The sequence below is a fragment of the Amblyomma americanum genome, chromosome 7 (assembly GCF_052857255.1).
Source record: "Amblyomma americanum isolate KBUSLIRL-KWMA chromosome 7, ASM5285725v1, whole genome shotgun sequence".
Lineage (NCBI taxonomy): Eukaryota > Metazoa > Arthropoda > Arachnida > Ixodida > Ixodidae > Amblyomma > Amblyomma americanum.
In genome coordinates, this window is record NC_135503.1 from 5,617,172 (window position 1) to 5,634,661 (window position 17,490).

The 17,490-nt window shown below is 53.9% G+C and overlaps 1 protein-coding gene across 1 annotated transcript in view; it reads left to right on the forward strand.

The window, feature by feature from the left end:
- LOC144098321 (uncharacterized) overlaps positions 1–17,490 on the forward strand; it is a 104,230-nt gene extending 86,740 nt beyond the window's left edge. Inside the window, 3 exon segments of the mRNA XM_077630868.1 lie at positions 13,759–14,017; positions 15,580–15,733; positions 16,998–17,490. Coding sequence (XP_077486994.1) covers positions 13,759–14,017; positions 15,580–15,733; positions 16,998–17,111 — 527 coding nt within the window. The 3' untranslated portion in view covers positions 17,112–17,490.

Here is a 17,490-nt window from a genome sequence, read left to right on the forward strand (position 1 = left end):
CCAACGCCAATGTTTGAAGCTTGGGGACAGCTCGGCATGCTGTGGGAAGGGGATTGATACGGGCGGATTGGAGACAAAATACGCTTTGCTGAGCGGAAAACAGAGGGAGGAAAGTTACTTGGGCAGTCAACACCTCCCAGAAACTCTCTTGTGGCGTTGATACAGTGCGGATAACGGACACCCAGCGAATTGCGGAACGTGGACGGGGCAGCAGCGAATCCAGGTGTGAGCTGAGATTAGGAAATCTGCCGCCACGTACCCACCGGGGAGAAAATGCGTACGATCTTCCCCTTGACCTGGCGCTCGGCTTTAGTGGGTTGAGATGCTTGGGAAATGGGTCTTTGGCCCCACCTTGAGTGAACGAAGAAATCTTCTGCCATGGCGCTTTTTGGCCACAGATGCCCTTGAGCCTAAAAATACATCATCTGCTCCCTCATCATCGTCATCAGTTGTAATATAAGGGAGCTAAAACTAATTTTAGATTAGTTTCTTTTTCTGTTTTTTTCCCTGCCGGTAAGTTACGTAATAGTAGTGATGATGAGGGTGGTGTGCGAACTCCCTGGCTTTAATCTGTACACTGGTCTCTCAGTGAATCCCCCCTCCCCGACCGCGTTCCATACTCTGAGAATGAGGAATGCGTTTTCTTGTCTTCCCCCGTGACGTTTCAGTCACGTAAGCATTCCTCCTCACTTTTGACCGACACGTCCAGCGAAGTCCTCCAGAGTCGGTCACTTTTGTCCGCGCCGTAGAGGAGCGAGATACGTGCAATCATCTCCGGTTGGCAGTCAAGCCCAACTCTGGAGCTGTCTTTAAGTCCACAGTTTGCCTCGACGACGTACCGGCACCTTCTGCCTCCTCGTCCCTGTGGTGTGAGAGACAAGCGCTTTCCACCGCGCGCACCTTTTCTGCCAGGTGCGTACGAGCTCGCTTCCGGGGTCGTTCGGTCTGTCGTCACCTTCTTGGCCGGGTGTTCAGCCGCCCTATGCGGGAAACGCGGTGAAACGCGCCGGCGGTCAAAACCGTGGCGATTCTTGAACACTGTGCTCGCCCCCTTCTCTCTCTTTTCCGAGCGGTCAGTCGGCCCGTCGTAATGAACGCGGGCGCGCAGTGCTTCCGCGCAGTGCTTTCTTCGCCGCTCGGGATGCGGGCCCCATTTAGGAGGAGGAGGTCTAAATGGCTTAGACGGGCCCTCGGAGGGCTTCCCTTGGGCTGCTTCTGCTGTCTGGCTGCAGTTTGGTGGCCCCTTCTCTTCTGCGAGTTTCTTTTCTCGTCTCCCGCCGTTTGTGTGTCGCCTGCTCAGTGAGCGTGCCGTGCTTGGGCTTCGGAGTGGCGCGCTTGGCTTTGCGGGTCGCCCCAGGGTTGCAGGCCTTTGCGGTAGAACGTTTCTCAAGAGTGTTAATCAGCCCACACCATGCAAGTGGTTTGGAATCACTCCTCTACATTAGATCGGCAACAGATGGAGCCACATGCCCTTCGTTAGCTTGGGTGTGCGGAACAGCATTTCCGGAGGGTGTACGTAGCGTTGTTCCCGTGCGTTCTGTGTGCGCTGACGAAGTGAAGGTTGGGAATTCGTCTTCTTTCCGAAGTGCCGCTGCTTAACGTTATGCCTGTCAACAGTGCAATGAAAGGACGCTCGCCGCAACCTTCCCGCGCTGATGTCTGTAAAAGTTGGCAACGACATGCCAACTATACGTCCTGGCGGCCAGGGCTTCCCAGAGGGCCTGCTCTAGTGTAGGGATAATTCATTCCTAGGTACGTACGTATCTGGAAAAAAATGGCAACTCGGGTAGGTGGTGGAAGGAATGGAAGCAACTCGAGACTCACTGCCGCGCGTGAGGTGGCCATCTAGATTCGGACGCCTCCTTTCAGTGCTGGTTTCCTTCTGCTGAATCATTTCTTCTGAAGCCGACACTCGTGGTGCGTTCTTTGGTGTCGTGTGACGAATACCTGACAGTCCGACAACACGAACACGCCTTCTGTCGTCGTGCGCCTTCTCCGCGGCGTCGTTTTGACGGGCCGTTTGGTTACGGACATACTCTGCATTGTTTCTCGGTGCTCTCCCTCAACAAAGGAAAGGCGGCAATCCCAGCCCTACGTCCTTCATGCTGTCTTTGTCTCTCCGTGCCTTTGCTTTACTTCCTGCGCATGCCCATTAGCTCGGCAGAGGAGCGGCCTAACAGGGAAACGCGCGCCTAACGCTTTGCGCGCATCTTGAAAACCACTGTGCGCACAGTCTTTCCCCGAAGCGACCGGTATCTCCCAGCAAGCCGAGCTACTCATTCCGGTGGCGGAAACTCGTTTTCTGGCGGCCTCGGCCACCTTTTACTTTCGCGTGCTCCAGCACACGGCCAGTTGCGCTCAACTAGGAAGCGCTGTGTTGTGATGGTGGGGCAGGTGTGCTGGTACGCCTGCTTACCGAGCCATTGCGAGGCAACACGTATACTTATTTAGCCCTTCTACCGCCGAGGTGGGCAGCTGCGAAAAAGAATTGGCATTCGCGAAATGGTGTGTGTGTGCGTGTGTGTGTGTGTGTGGGGGGGGGGGGATGCTTTGCTGCTGCGAGGCGCCGCCGTTACCGCCCTGAAGCTCGCTGCCGACGTATGTGTGTAACCTGGGGGAAGCTGCTCGCTTTCAGCCTCTTGTTGCGTTCCTTCTCCTGTTGTTTATTTAGTTATTGGCCTGCGTCTCAAAGTGTTTCAGCGCTATGCTGCAGCTCAGTCGCTAATCACGCGCGCCGCTCCCGTACAGCCGACCTGGCCGGCGTAAATGCCGCAATTTTCGCCGTTTTTCGAGCCTAGGAGTGCGGCGAGTTCGCGCGGCGCTTCTGTTCCCTCTGCACTGCTCTTTATTTCTATCTCTTGACGATTGCGCCGACTGCGATTTCGCGAGTTAGACGGCCATTTCCCGCTGGCCATTGGCCGCCCGGCGAGCTCTGTTCATACTTCGGGCATGCAGAGACGTCGGTATGGGGGGGGCTCACGAAACAACGCGAGGAAGGCCACTCGGTTGTCCTGTCGCAAGTTTATTTGCGTATTCTATTGTTTTTCTCGTATTTCGCATTGTTTCTCGATTATCTCGCAGGGATGCGTGGTGGCTGGGAAAATCGCGAGTGGAAGTTATGAGCAAAATAAAAGAAAGTACGAGACTATCAATTCGCTTTCCTTCAGTGACAAGATGGGATGGCAGTGTACAGCTGCCCTCTCAGGCGTTCATGGGTCACGACAGGGCTTTCTAGAGACGCGCCAACTTCGCGTAGGAGGCTTAGGCCGCGTATGCTGCGAGAGGGTCCCTTTTTTGCGAGCTGTCCCCGAAGAAAAAATAATAAAAATAAAAAGTTATGTCCATGGTTTCGGGGGTCGCTTGAACGAGTAGCCGGTCGCAGTCTCGCTTTGGAGGCGATAATCGACTTACGGCAACTCGGCGGCGGAAATCAACATGCCGGTCCGCGTCCCGCTTGGGGGCTTTTAAGCGCTTATCTATATTGTTGAAAGGGAGCTGTACGCAACCAAATGGGTCAGCCGCGCGGACGACGACACACCCATTGCCGCGGATATCGCTTTCCGCTGGCACATTCGAGTTGGTCGGGTCTGTGAGTCACTGGGTTGGGAAAGAAAGTACGCCGTTGCTCAGGAAAGATTTGGGCTTACAAAGCGTACGAAGTAAGTCGCTGCTTGACAAAAATTGGTTTTGGGGTAGTGTGGGCGCTGGTTGTCCGGTTCCCGGGTGTGGATTTAAAACGTGGCGCAAGGCTCACGTTTCTAGAAGAGCAGAAAGTTGGGCAAGCTGGTCATTCTTTCTGTCGCCCGTGTTTTCCTTTCTCGCTTCACCGGCCATGCTCGGGTTTCTGGTTTATCCTTATTTATTTACTGTGCGCCACTTATCTATCGCACACGCGAACCGTGTTAATCGAGGTGTCGTTCCCTCCATGCACTGATCCTGTTCGAACAACAGCAAACTTGTGATTTGATATCCGCTTGTACTTTGCGCATCAAGCGGCACTAATTGCGCACCGCATGATTACCTGCCCTGACCGGACGTATTCACGTAAGCGTGTAGGTGCCCGAGAAATAATCGAGCGGCATATGCTTCCTTTAAATGCGCGCGTGTTAAGGTGATGAGCGGCTGTTTTCGTAGTGTGCCGAGTCTACACACAAAGATGGCTGTTTCGGGAGAAGCGAAAATATACTTAGAACTAGAGGCAACAAAAGGCGGCATCTGGACCGAGATTCGCAGAGCGAAACAAGGGATGCTCGTCAGCGCGTCGCCGTGACAGTCGGCGCCAAAGAAAAAGAATAAGCGGCACCCGGCGGTCTGTTGCTCCCGAGCTACCCGCGACATCTCCAAGCTTCTGCTAAGGAGCACTGCGCATGCGTGAAGGGAGCTCAGGAACAGTGACGAGCGAGCCGTCGTTTCTTCTCTCGCGCCGTTTCTTTTTCTTTTCTTCGTCGTCTTCCAGAAGTCGCGGCACCGCAGGGCTCCGTTGTTGCGACCGTTAGCCACCGCTGGTCTCTGTCAGGCGTGAAGGTTGTCGGTCGCGTGCAGCAGCTCCTTTGGCGCGTCCGGAGCGGTGCAGGACTGTTGTAGACGGCACGGATTCAGCTCATCGGGGGCTGAATTCGGGAGTGACAACACTTCGCGACGAGTTAGTGTGCGCGTGCTCTGGCCGGTGGTGTGACCAGCCCGTTATGGCGAAGCAGAAACACAAGTACTTATTCCGCGCGGACGGCTTGCTTGCACTCGGTACGACCCCTTTCGGGCCTTCGCCGTGCTGCACGTATTTGTGGGCCAGAGTGCGGGTGGACAGATGGCCGGGAAGTGTTGAGAACGGACTCCCCCGTCGGTGGCCGCGGCAGAAGCGGGGACCTCCTCCTCTCGCAGACCTTGCGGGCAATGGCGTTTTGTCCACGGCTACAAAAGACGGCGGCCCGGTGTCGCGCCAGCCCCGCGTCGTCGCTGGCGCGTAGTGCGCCGATAGTGCGCGCGTGGGCCATCGTGCCAAGCGGTCCGCCGCTCTGACGCCGCCCCTCCGCTGTCACGCGCGCCTCGATCGCGCTGTCCTCTCGACATGCGCGCCGAGGAAAATGAGCGATTCCTCGCGTGTCGCGCGCCAGAGGGCAAGCGGAAGAGGCACCGCAGGAGCCGCTCGTACGGAGGTTAAGGCCGTTCATGGCAGAAGTTATGGACTTCGGCAGGACTTCCCTCTCCCGCATTCTTTTTGGCCGCGTCGCTTCGTTGCGCTTCTGGACGTCGTCTCGCTACAAGCGGGCGTCCTTGTGCGAATGAGGTGTCCACGCACGCGAATGCTGGTCAGTGACGGACAGGCATTGCGTGACAATAGCTATGCGAATGAGGCCCCGTGCTAGCTGTCTCCACCTGCCTATCTTCGACAAAGCTGCCAAGTTTTTTTTTTCTCGGGCATAGTGTAATGTTTAATTGCGAGTTGTCGGATGGCTGCGTAGCGTGAACTGCAATGGCGGGTTCAGAAAGGTCTTTCGGGAATGCGCTCTAGGGTCCGTTATGTTTGATAGGGGAAGTCTTTTTCTAGCTTTGTGCTGTCACGTCGTGGGGAAGTGGGTGAGGAGGACCGAAGTGAGACGCGAAGTGGCAGCAGCCGAATCGGGTATGGGCTCGTTTGTACGACAAGGCTGGTTCTATGTTTCGAGACAACGACACGAAATATGCAGCGGAAACTGTTATTGTCTGAGGGGTACGGATATTCCACGTAATAACAGCTCCGATGGAAAGGGCACCATTGCCTTTATTACGCTTCGTCGAACAATTTCGGACTCGTTTGAACTGCTTGAACGAGCCGGTTGTGGCTTCGCTGACAGCCGGCCTCGTAGATCGCGGCTTACAACGGAGCTGTGCACTCCGTCGTCTGAAGTCACACCTTTGTCCACGTGGCGCCGTGTAGGCGACGGCTGAAACCTGCTGCTGCTGCTGTCGGCGCTCGCTTCGGATGGTGGTGCGGCAAAACTTCCGGTGTGAGGGCGAGCCACCCGTTGTACCTCGATCCTTCCGCTCTGTGCGCCTGTTGTGTCTGTGGTCGCCGTGTGCGCGCGAAGCCGCTCCACGCCCTTCAAGCCCGCCGCTTTCGCAGGGCTGCCTCGCGCAGCCGCCGTTTCACGCATCGCGGGGCACACGTGCGGTTAGCTCCGACTGTGCACCGTGTGTGTGTAGTGCACGCGCGGTTCTGCTGTTGCGGGGAAAAGGTGGCCGGACAGGCGGGGAACATTGGAAGCAGATGCAGCGTAGTGCATGCGTGGACGGGCACGGGTGACACTCGCAAGCAGCGGCCTCCTCCTCTCCACCGCTAACCAGCGTGCGTGTGGAGGACCCGGCCGTGTGATTTGCGGCCTCGCTTGGCCCGGGAGGTGATCCGAATAATCGCTCCTGCCTTCTTCCGCGCTGCGATGCCCTCTTTTTTTTTCTTTAGTTAATCTGTTTTATTTTCCTCGCTCGGCAGACCCGATTCGCTACTGCTTGCTGCACGCATCCGCCGTGTCCACTTTGGGCCCATTTCGCTCGCCGGCGTGGCCACAATGCCAGCGTTGTTTTGTTTTCTTTTTCTCGCTTCGTTGCAACAACCGCTGGAGTGTTTGTTGCGCGCCAATAACGTGGCGTTTATTATTTTTCTTTACTTCGCGCTTTCTCGCTCCTTGCTTCAGTCGCTTGCATTGCGTTGTGTTGCCTTGTAAGCTTAAAAAGCACGCAGCTGCTAAAACACGTGTTTCGCATTCCTCCACACTCCATTACACATGGCGCCGGTGTGAAGTACTTCTTGCTACCCATAGCGTTTGTGTGGGCGGATCCAACACGTGTCCCTGTAGCCGGACGCCTGCGTTTTTCTCATGCTTTGTTCATCTTCGCTCTCAGCCATTCTTTGCGTTTCCTCGTTAAGTGCGTGGTTCGCACTTTCCATCTGTGGGTTCCTTTTGTTTATGAGATGAGGCAGATCCGCCTGACAGCCGTTCTTCCGCGTGACTTGTATACATTGAAGCAGCGACGCGCAGTTTGTGTGTGCGCAGCTCGCGCGTGGTTACCGCCCAAGCGAAAAAAAGGGTGGCTGACCGCCGTGTGTGCTCAACCTGGCGAACTTCTCTGCCTCGGCCTCTCCTTGTTTTTACGTGTTTTTTTCTCGAAACCGGCGCCGCAAGGTTTGGTTAGCGCAGCGGTGCCAACATAGCTGACGTCGCTTGTGTCTGCTCGCGCTTCGTCCTTCGTTTTCTTTCCGGTGCACGTGCGTCGTCATTCACTTCACTGCGTGCTCGTCTGCAACGGGATTTGGGCGTGGAGCAAGGTGGCCGCGTGTGTGTGCGTATTTGCGCAGCGGCTGCCTGCCTGCGCTTCCTTGTCCCGCTTGTTCGGCGGCGTTTTCCGGGTAACCCCCGGGTTGCCCCTACATACGATACGCATGGAGCTTCAGCTGTGGAGTAGCTCGGTTAGGCATGTGCAAGCACACGTGACTATGTTAGCCGTGTGTGCTTGGAGTGATCGCAAATGGCTCACCGGTCACGCTGCTTATAGAGAGCAGGTAATCGTTGGCGGTGGTTGCCGTCGCTGGGCTATCGTGCTTGGCGTTGTCTCATATATCTGCACGGCCGGTGCACGGGTCCTACAGGCAGCCCTGTTGGTACGGGCGTGGATGAGCCGTTCCGTTGCAGGACTAGCTGCGCTGCGCGTGCATTCACGAAGGACAGGCCAGCCGTGTGAGCTTGCTGCCGTAGTGCACTTCCGTGCCGGGTGACGACAGCACTTCTTACTGCGCCTTCCCCCTCTCCAGAGGTCACGCGAAAGCACCTTGTTCTGACTCCCCTGAAAGCTTCCGAGCTTTTCTCCGTTCTAACGCGACAGCGCCAAGGAGCTTCTATCTCAGAAAATCCGGCGTCGTTGACCGTGAGCGAAAAATCCCCGAAAAATCCCCAGGGAAGCAACCTCCATGGGAGGTAGGCGGGCCACCTGTGGCACGTGACCTTGTGGCGTCATCACAACCTGCCCACGGTGGCATGTGGCAGTTAAGTTAATGATTGGTTGCTCGAGGAGAGCAACCTGGGTTGCACAAGCCCCACCGCTGGGAGCACCTGCCATCGCAGGGCAGTGGCGCATCGCTTAACCGCTGCACCACTGCGCCGGGAGGGGCGTGAGGCCTCCCAGGGATCTGCGAGTGTAGACAATCACCTATAATAGAATCAACCCATTAACGCTATCGCGTCATACCCTTACGGCGGAGCTTATGTGTCCCCTGCAGTTTTATTTTTTTTTATCGTGGGAAGGCAAAGTTGCAGCGAGTATAAAGGCCCGAGTTGGGCGGTCGTAAAGGTGTTGGATGGAAGTGAACATTTCTGGGGATGCACCGTTCCAAACCGGCGGTTCAGTGTTCGCATCAGCTCCCAGCGTCTACCGGCGGATGCCTTGCGGAGGGCCGATTTTTGTGTCCTCGTCGCAACTCTCTTTTAAGCTTCACGTGAGGCCTACAAAACGTACCCAGTCTGCATGCAGATGAGGTTGGGGCACATCATTGGCACTGTCCTTCGCAAGTTGTCTTCCGCCCACACCTTGATGTAGAGGATGGCCTATAGGTCACTTGTCCTCCGTGGTTCCGATTGGTGGCCGATCGACCCGTGTGCGAACCGTACTCAGCATGTATGTGCATGCTGCCGTCGTTGAAGTGCTGCACTGGATTCACTTACCCCGCCCTCATCCGCACCTTGATTCAACCATTCTTACACCTCGTGTGTTTGTCATCCGCATCATCGAAGAAAATGTGGGACGCTTTCTGTCACATCGTCGTGTGACGAAAGGGTCAGTGCTAGCTGACGTTGCTGACCCGTACGCACTCAATTATGTGGATGGCATTGCAGTCTGGTCCATCCATACACGCCTCCAAACTCAAGCCACAAGTTTACAGCCTGCTCGAACAATTACAGATCACTGCATGCATGGTGTTCTTTTGTAGGCCTCGCGCTGTCGCCTCAAAAGAGGAATATACTTCCCATCGCGAACGCTCGTGGCCGCCGGGCGTTTAACAGCGCCCCTATCGGCCTTTATCTGCGCGCCTCTGCAGTGGCACAGTTGTTATGGCGCTCGGCTGCTGACCCGGAAGACGCAGGTTCGATCCCGGCCACGGCGGCCGAATTTCGATAGAGGCGAAATTCTAGAGGCCCGCGTACTGTGCGATGTCAGTGCACATTAAAGAACCCCAGGGGTCGAAATTTTCGGAGCCCTCCACTACGGCGCCCCTCATAGCCTGAGTCGCTTTGGGATGTTAAGCCCCCATAAACCCATAAAAAAAAATTTTGCGCGGAAACAGAATTCGAGTTGTCACCTTACTCTACCATCTCCCGACTCCTCATACGCTCTGTGTTCCAGCCAAGATTTGTACACCGAACACTGTATATTTAATCACATAACACGCCCAGAGTGGGATCGCTTGGAATGTATATTAATCGCGCAGCAATTTATGCCACAAGACATGCTGTCACAATAAAAAAAAAAGTGAGCATTGGAAAATGAAAGCGCGCGTGTTTCCATATACGCAGCCGTGGGCTTGCGATCAGTAGAAGTAGTGGTGGACAGTCGCACAGTGCCTCTGCGCTCGCAATTCTGTTGCGTACTCGTGAAACGGCTCGTAATGAGACAGAGGAACAGAAGCGATCGGAAGCCAGTCGCCGCAGCAATGGCTGCCCGCGGCGACACCGCCATGGTAGCTGGACATTCAGGTCCCCCCTAATCTTCCTCTTGTCTTTCGGCGCAGGCTTTGCGAAATTGAAAGCGAAGCGAGCTGTTTCCGCCGGGTGCGCGCGTTCGCGGTGCAGCCCGCGATTTCCAAGACAGGTCCCGGAGCGCGCCTTTATTTATACCGTAGAGCATTTCGCCGTGGCCGCTGCAATAACGGAATGTAGGAAAGGAAAAAACAAGCAAAACAAACAGTGAGGCCTCCGATAGCGCCGCGCGACGAAGTTAAACACGTCTAGCCTCTGAACGCAGGCGGCGCCCTGTGTAGATGATGGGAGGAAAGAAACAAATAAAGAGAAAGAAGAGAGAGCCGCGGCTCAACTGGCTGCGGCGATGCCGGGGATAAAATGAGTCCCCCGCCACCCGCTAAAGTGTTAGAGCTGTGTAAAAAAAGAAAGGGTAAATGCGACGGGATTCGGCTCAAGGCCTGCCGAGTGCCTGTGGTCAAACGTGACTCGCCGCTGGGGCGGGCACGCCCTTGTCGGCGGCGCCGCGGCGTTGATGATGGCCGGACAGCGTCACCTGCCCTGGACGACCTCTGACCGTTCGCGCTATATTTGGTTCGCCTGGAGCACGACGTCGCCGACCGTGGTGCGGTCGCGGCGGTCTCCCGCCACGCTTGGCGCGTTAATTATTTAAAGGGCACTTCCAGACTTATTTCAAGTCGTTTGTTTAAGGCCGTTGTCGCGACGCACCAGCTTGTTTTCTCGTGATGAAAATTGTGAAGTTAACGTGTTTTGAAAACAGAGTGCGTTGCGCTTTTCCTTTCTTTAACGCATATTTCACCTCGTTATTTCTTGAACCTTGTTGGGTCGCTCTCCCGTATAGAGTGAATTCAAGTCCTCATTCAGCAGCGCGGCGCGAGGGTGGAACATTGACGGACCCCGTGCAGTACAGCTGAGGTGTTTGCGCTTACTTGGACCCCAGAAGTAACTGCACAATACGCGCTAAACATGGAGGGGGGGGGGGGGGGGGGGCAATCTGATGCTCTGCTCAGCATACGGGCCAATGAAGGAGGCAGCATCTTGTGTTGCTTGGAGCCCGTCTTCGGTCCCCATGGGCTTCGTTCATTCCCCAAATCTTACGCAATTCATACCTTCTATGTCCTGAGGCAGAACAATGATGATGATGTGGAGGAAAGTAAAAAGTCTGGTGCCCTCCGTAGGTGGCGTACGTGGCGTCGAAGACGAAGACTGTGTGTGCTTTCCTTAGCGTGCTGGCTCTGCGGTGCTCCGCGGTCCCGCCGGCACCATGGGATTCCGCATCTTCGGCGCCTTGCTCAGGGCCACGCAGGCCATGTGCGGCAGGCTCTGCGTCTGCGACCGGATTGCGCGATGCTTCCGCAGTGAGATTTCTCCCTATACCCACGGGCGGCGTGTTTTGCCGCGACACTGTGGCGTCGCCGTTTGAGCGAACGCGGAGCGCCGACCTTGATTTGAACCGCGTGGTTTGTCGGGTCGCGGCTTTAACGCGTGCCTCCTTTTGGTACGTTCGTAGGTGTGAGGTCGAACAAAACGCTGAAAAGATATTCCTTGAAATGTGTCAGATGTGTCAAGCAATGATTACTTTTGAAATGTAAAGGCCTTATTTCAGTCTACGGGGGATCCGAAAGTCATGGGTTTATTGGGAATCTTTAGCGTGCACCGAACCTGAGTGCATGGATTCCCGGGCAACACTCTGCGGGAGCGAGGTTGTGCTCTGCACGATATTTAAACTATGTATTCGTCGGAAAACTGAAGGCCATTCTCTGAAAATTCTTTCGCTCTGGGTGGAAGGAGGAGAATGCGCGACTTATCACATGGTTTCCACACACTTGCGCATAGCGACGAGGGGGTAGGAACTGCCACGGCGTAGGCGCATGCGCACTAAGCCTGGTGAAATGTTTCCTCCAAGCCGAGTGCGGCCGCGAAGCGGGACTCGAGGCGATCGAATGCAAGCGAAATGTGAACGCTGTGCTGGCAGCGTGCAAAGCTGCCGATTAGGCCGCCTTGAAAGGTATTACGCGCGACAAGATTTTTGTCTGCGGTTTGTGGGCAGCGGTTGCTTGTGCGTGCCGATTTCCTCGTTGGCAGAAAAACCAGTAAGATGAAACCACAGTAAACAAAAACTTCCACGTCGACTTTGACAGTGGTTTCGTTTGCCTTGGCGTGTGGACTTTTTTTTTTTTTTAAACTGACGTTGGTGGTTATGCTTACTGCTGGACAGAGTCTTGGTTTGCTAATGTGGTTAATTGCAGATACGCGTTTGGCAAACTGCGCCAGCTCGACTGGCTGTGTGACAGCTGTTTAATGCCACCGCAAAATACCACGCTGGGCTTGTTTATCAGGCAGCCTTGATTATTCGGTCCGACAGTTGGTTATTAGCTTCGCTCAGCCATGCGCCTTGCTTGTACAGGGTGTAACCAGTGTTACGCGCTCCGTGTTATCTGCCCTAAATAGAAAAACCAAGGCCGTGGGCGAGAAGCAACTCTGCGGGGCATCGTTTGGTCATTCACTGACCGACGGGTTATGTCAGACCGCATTCGCATGCAAAAATCGCGCAATTTGAATTGCATTCGCAGAGAACGCCTTTCTACAGTTGCAAAGGACAGCCACGCTTAGCGACTGTGAATTCGTGAAAAGTCGGGCTTACTCCCGTGCACCCTTTTCAACCAGCCTATACACTTACTGCATACCTCGCAAATTTGCGCAAATGCACGCTTGAACACGCAGTCACTCGCTGGTGGCGGGTGTTTTGAGGTGCTGTCTGTGCGTTTGTTTTCATGGTTGTTCGCCGTAGTGCACATTTGAAATCTGATTCTCTGCGTTGATCGAGGCTGGTGTGAGCGCTTTCTGTTTTGTTTGTCTAGGCTTTACGAGAGATAAACGCAACAGTACAGGCGCCTTGGGACTCCTACTAACACTCGCGTTTGTGCAAGTTTTCCCCGTAACAAGCAATTGCAGGTGGCGCTGACTCAGACGTTATCTTTCTATCCCTCGCTCTTCGCATCATTCCATCGTGTTCGCTATTCCCACCTGTGCCTTCTTACAGCGTTCCTCAGTTTGGACCTCCTAAACCGAGAACCCCGCTTTATTGCTGAGCACTGACAGGGACTGGAAAAAAAAAATCGAGGGTGGACGCAAGCACTTGGTTCGTTTTGCCAACGCCATCTGTCGGGAGACGGCCTCGTGTTACAACGGTCACTTGCGCGCGAACGGCGCATAGCCCCCCGCGCAGGGGGCGACGCACTCGTATCGGCAGCGACGCGTGACGTTTTGCATTGTGCGCCGGTGGTAAGTGCCGCCTCTTCCGAGGCCGCTTTTATCGCGCCGTTTTTCCGGTTCTGGGTCGACAGACTGCGCACATACACGCTTTTGCCGGAACAAGCCGGTTGCGAAGGTGGAGGTGCCTGGCGTATGACAGTGCTCACTTATGCCGTGCTGGTGCTCGATTGCAAGATGCTTAATTTGCTCCACTGCGCTCCCCTTATGATTATTTATCGACACTAACTTAAGGCGTGGGCGTTAAAGCAAGAAGTGACTGCTGGGGGCTCTACAACGATTGCGCGCGCTTTGTTATTAGACGTGCCTTTTTAGGGAGCTAACCGGTCGTAGAAGTTGTTTTTCGTTTTGTACGTGCTTGTGACGGTAACATGAGGTCGTGGGCTGGTGCTCTGCATTCGCCCCATCGAAGATGAGGAGAAATATCCGCATCTCGCATAGTTACGCAGTTTTTTTTTTTATCAGTTGCGGTAAGTATTCACGTGGCTACAGCCTGTTCGGAGCTGCTTGACATCAACCGGATTTCAGGGCATCAAACCCATAGCACTGTGCCTATGGAGGCACCAGTTTAATGATCCACCCGTCTTCCTTTCTTTCGTTTTAATTCTTCAGCTTGAGTCACTCAGTCATGATGCACTCGCGCTTCGCTTCATTTTAGCGTTTTTCACCGTTCACCAGACCCTGCCAAGTGTGCGTGTGTTGCTGTCGGGTGCTTGGAGAGCTGCTCATCAGCGCGGCGTGCCCCTTTCCTTTCTGCGTGCAGACCTGTTCTTCCCGGCTATGATCCCTGAGCCGGACTACAGCGACTCCGAGGACGAGCGCGAGCACCAGCAGCAGCAGTTTCAGCGGCGACGACCCGTGAGGATGCCCGGCATGGCGGCCGCGCACGCCCACCACAACGAGGCGCAGTTGTCGCACGTGAACGAGGACGGACTCATCGTGCCCCGCAAGCTGCCCAACCCGTGCGCCGAGTCGGCCGAGCGAAAGAGCCTCCACCGGGAGCTGCTCTTCAACCAGAAGATGTGAGCGCGCCTCCTATTGGCCGACACACTGTCGCCTTCGATCGAGCACCCCTACCCTGGTGCTGCCGCGTAAACATGACACAGGGCTGTACGTAAGCTTCCTGTGATAACCGGCGTCTCGATTGTCCATCTCTCGGCCACGGGATTACAGCTATTCCGCGGCAGACGCCCCACTGCCTGACTGAGCTAGCTAGGAATGCTGGGAGGTGGGCAGCGCGAGGCTGCATTGGTCGACAGGTCGAAGCGGGAACGATGGCAGTGAGGCGAATGGGTTCAAGGGAATCCGGCGAGTTGGAGTAGCTTTCAAATGAGAGGAATAGTTTCCGTATACCATGGCCATTAGACTGCGCTGAGACGTGTTTTAGTTGTAGCGCTTTTGTTCACTTACGTTTTAAAGCTTTCTTTAAACGCATCAGACCATCAAGAATTGCTGTCTACGCGCTCTACCATCTTATGGCTGTGGACACGACAGCCTCGTTCTTGCGATGACAGTGCCCTCTCTTATTGCTAGTCTGCAAACAAGAATGTTTAACAAATGTTTAGAAAGTCACTTGAGCGCGTTAATTGAGTAAGAGCAGTCTAGCGCAGCAACAAGAGAACCTTATCTACATACATCCCAGCGCTTTTGATACGGCTGCGTCCCCTCGATGTAAGGGTACTGTTAGGCGCGCAGCACTCCTGGATGTCTTGTGAAGAGCACGCATGTGCATTTCTTGTGCAGGAGCCTGGGGCAACGTTCCGGATCACTTGACGGGTACTGCACATGATGTGAAGTGTTCAGTTGTTTTTTTTTTTGCGCGCTCTTCTGTGAGCTGTAATAGGAAGCTACGACCTTAAGGCGATCGTCTAGCCTCATTCGCGTGGGGTGACATTCCAAGCGCATTAAAACAGTCGCACATTCTGTCCCTTTCCTAACGTGGCATTGGGGAGAGCTTCCTGTGGGCAGGCCTGGCGACTAAAAAAAAAAAATGACATTGTAACATTATGTACGACCACCGAGAAATATCTTTGGTAGCTTACGGGGTTGGCCGCCGCTTTTCGTGCTTGACCAACGCTTAGCAAGGAGGAGAGACCTTTTTGCCCTTATCCTGAAAGTGAAATGAGCCGGCCTTGCTTATTTCACCTGGCAGGTCCTGGTACTTTAGTGGAGTTTGCGATGTCTTGAAGTGGCAGTAAGTTCCCTCTGATATCGATGTGCACTGCTAAGTGACTAATAAACTAAATGTTTTGACCGCCGTTTTAAAGTGGCACTGCGTTGTGTCGTGTCCTTGTCCATATGCAGTGTGAGGCCCTTTACCCCCCCCCCCCCCCCACCCCCCACCCCCGTCTACAGGAGGCGACGACGGCGATTCAATATGTTTTGGGGCTTAAAAACAGCCGGTTTTCAGGACCTGGAAGTAGGTAAAATAAAGTTAGTCCATCTTGGGAAGGAAGGAAAGTGGCACAGTAGATGAAAGAATGCATGTTAAGAGTTGTAGACTTACCAGCAGCTGCCAGTAAATTGTCTATCCCATCTGACAATCCTTGTCCTAACGCATTCGCGTTCCGCTGGCGACTCGCAGAGGCAAGAGCGTGCTGGGCCAGAAGACCGAGCTGCAGAAGGCCATGGAGAAGATGAAGGAGGAGCAGCGCCGGAAAGAGCTGGAGGAAGAGAAGGTCAAAGGGCGCACGGCACTCGAGAAGCGCCTCGAGGAACAGGCCAACAAGCTCAAGCTGGTACGGCCATGCAAACTGCTCGGGCACTCTGCTTCCATATGGATCGGTGTTCCCGCGCTTTGTGCAACCGTTAGCATGGTCAATGCTAGTACGCGTGTAGCGTTCGGCAATATGGCGTGATGGGGTGTTGGGGAGAGCATTCAGTCAGAGGATTCAGTGTGGTGTCGATAGCCATAGAAGACGAAAGAAGGGCGGAAGGGGAAAGGAGTGTTGTTGGCAAAAGGTTTTGACACATTTAGTGTGGAAGCAGTACATTGCGTATGTGTGCTTACGCTTCTGTCCATGCCCCGAGGTAATTGGCATCGGTGTGGTGTTAGCCATTTTGCCCATTAGGGTTAGCTTCACTGCTTAGCTCGGGCGTATGAAGTGAAGCCAGCTTTCGCGGGGCTGATTTTGTGTAACGGGTACTATCGACGACTTGCAACATTGTGAATGCGAAAACAGAATTGATACCCATTAGTTGATCTTAGCGCCATACTGTCGCTTGACTTCAAGTTTTCCGATACGTTATTACCTTCACGTGCTACTTGCGTCGCAGCGCCATCTTCCAATCCTAACTCTAAGTCAGTTGTCAGTATGGTGGTCGGTGCCAACCGGTGGTGGCTCCAAAGCAAAGATAACGTCTTTACGATTTGTTGGCCTCATATTTCTGAGGAGCAGGTACTACTGTCGTTATTTCAGCGGTCAGAAGCATTGTGAACAGCATCTCGTACGGTTACGTGTAAGGTTTTTCTTCACTGCTGTCACCTCAAAGGACTGATGAAACTGGAAAGTGCTGTTGTTGCAAAAATACTTTTATGTGAACTGTGTGCCATGAGAAAATCAGTCGTGAAAATAACACGAACGCTCTTTATTTGCTCAAATTCAACAGTCCAGAAAATAATACGAATGCCCTTGAGTCGGCAGCAAAAATTGATTTACCAAGGCATTGCTTGTTGCACATACTTTTGCATGCAGGATTCCGTTGATGACACTGTATTGATGCTTTCTACTTGTGTATGCTACCTAATATGTTCACTAATCTCGTCCTTATATGGACAGGCGAATTTAGAAGAGCAGCGTGACCGTCCTGCTTGCCACATAAGATTTTCTTTTTTTCTTTTGCAGTACTGATTTTCTGTATGCCTGCACATAGCAATGAGCTCTGCATTTTAGCTTAGCAGCCTTCGGTCTGAATTTCTCGTCTTGTGTAGAAATGATCGCATCTCCATTGCTTTGTTGCTGATTATTTTTGTTCTTTCTCTTTTTTTTTTTTCCTGCTTAGCATGAAGAGTCCGAAGTGATCAAGCCTGACCTGCCCAGCTCTGAAGAATCCGAGTTCCTGCGGGTTCATGCCCGTGTCTGTTCCCACACATTGCCTGTTGACTCCAAGTCGTAGTTGCGTTGGCCTGTTGTCCAGCAACCGCTGCTGCTGATGTCATATCTTGTCGAAGACCACCCGTGTACATAGTCCCCAATATGTTTTTTCCCTCTCTTTACCCTTCTTCTCCCAGTCCTTATTAACAGACACATGAGAGCAAGTGGCCCCAGGGTGCCTTTGCAAGTCTATTTTTGTGCTTGATGAGCTTTGTCATAGAATGAGCTTCGAGAGACACGAGGCGTAGCTACACCGCAGGCCGCAGTGTGGTGGTACTAAGCTTGCAGTCATACCGTAGGTGTTATGCCTTTTTGAACCTGACAAGGAAAACAAATGATGCTGTTGACTAGTGTGTTTCATGAACACCATTAAAGAGGAGCAGAAGGCTGTTTCTCTGTCA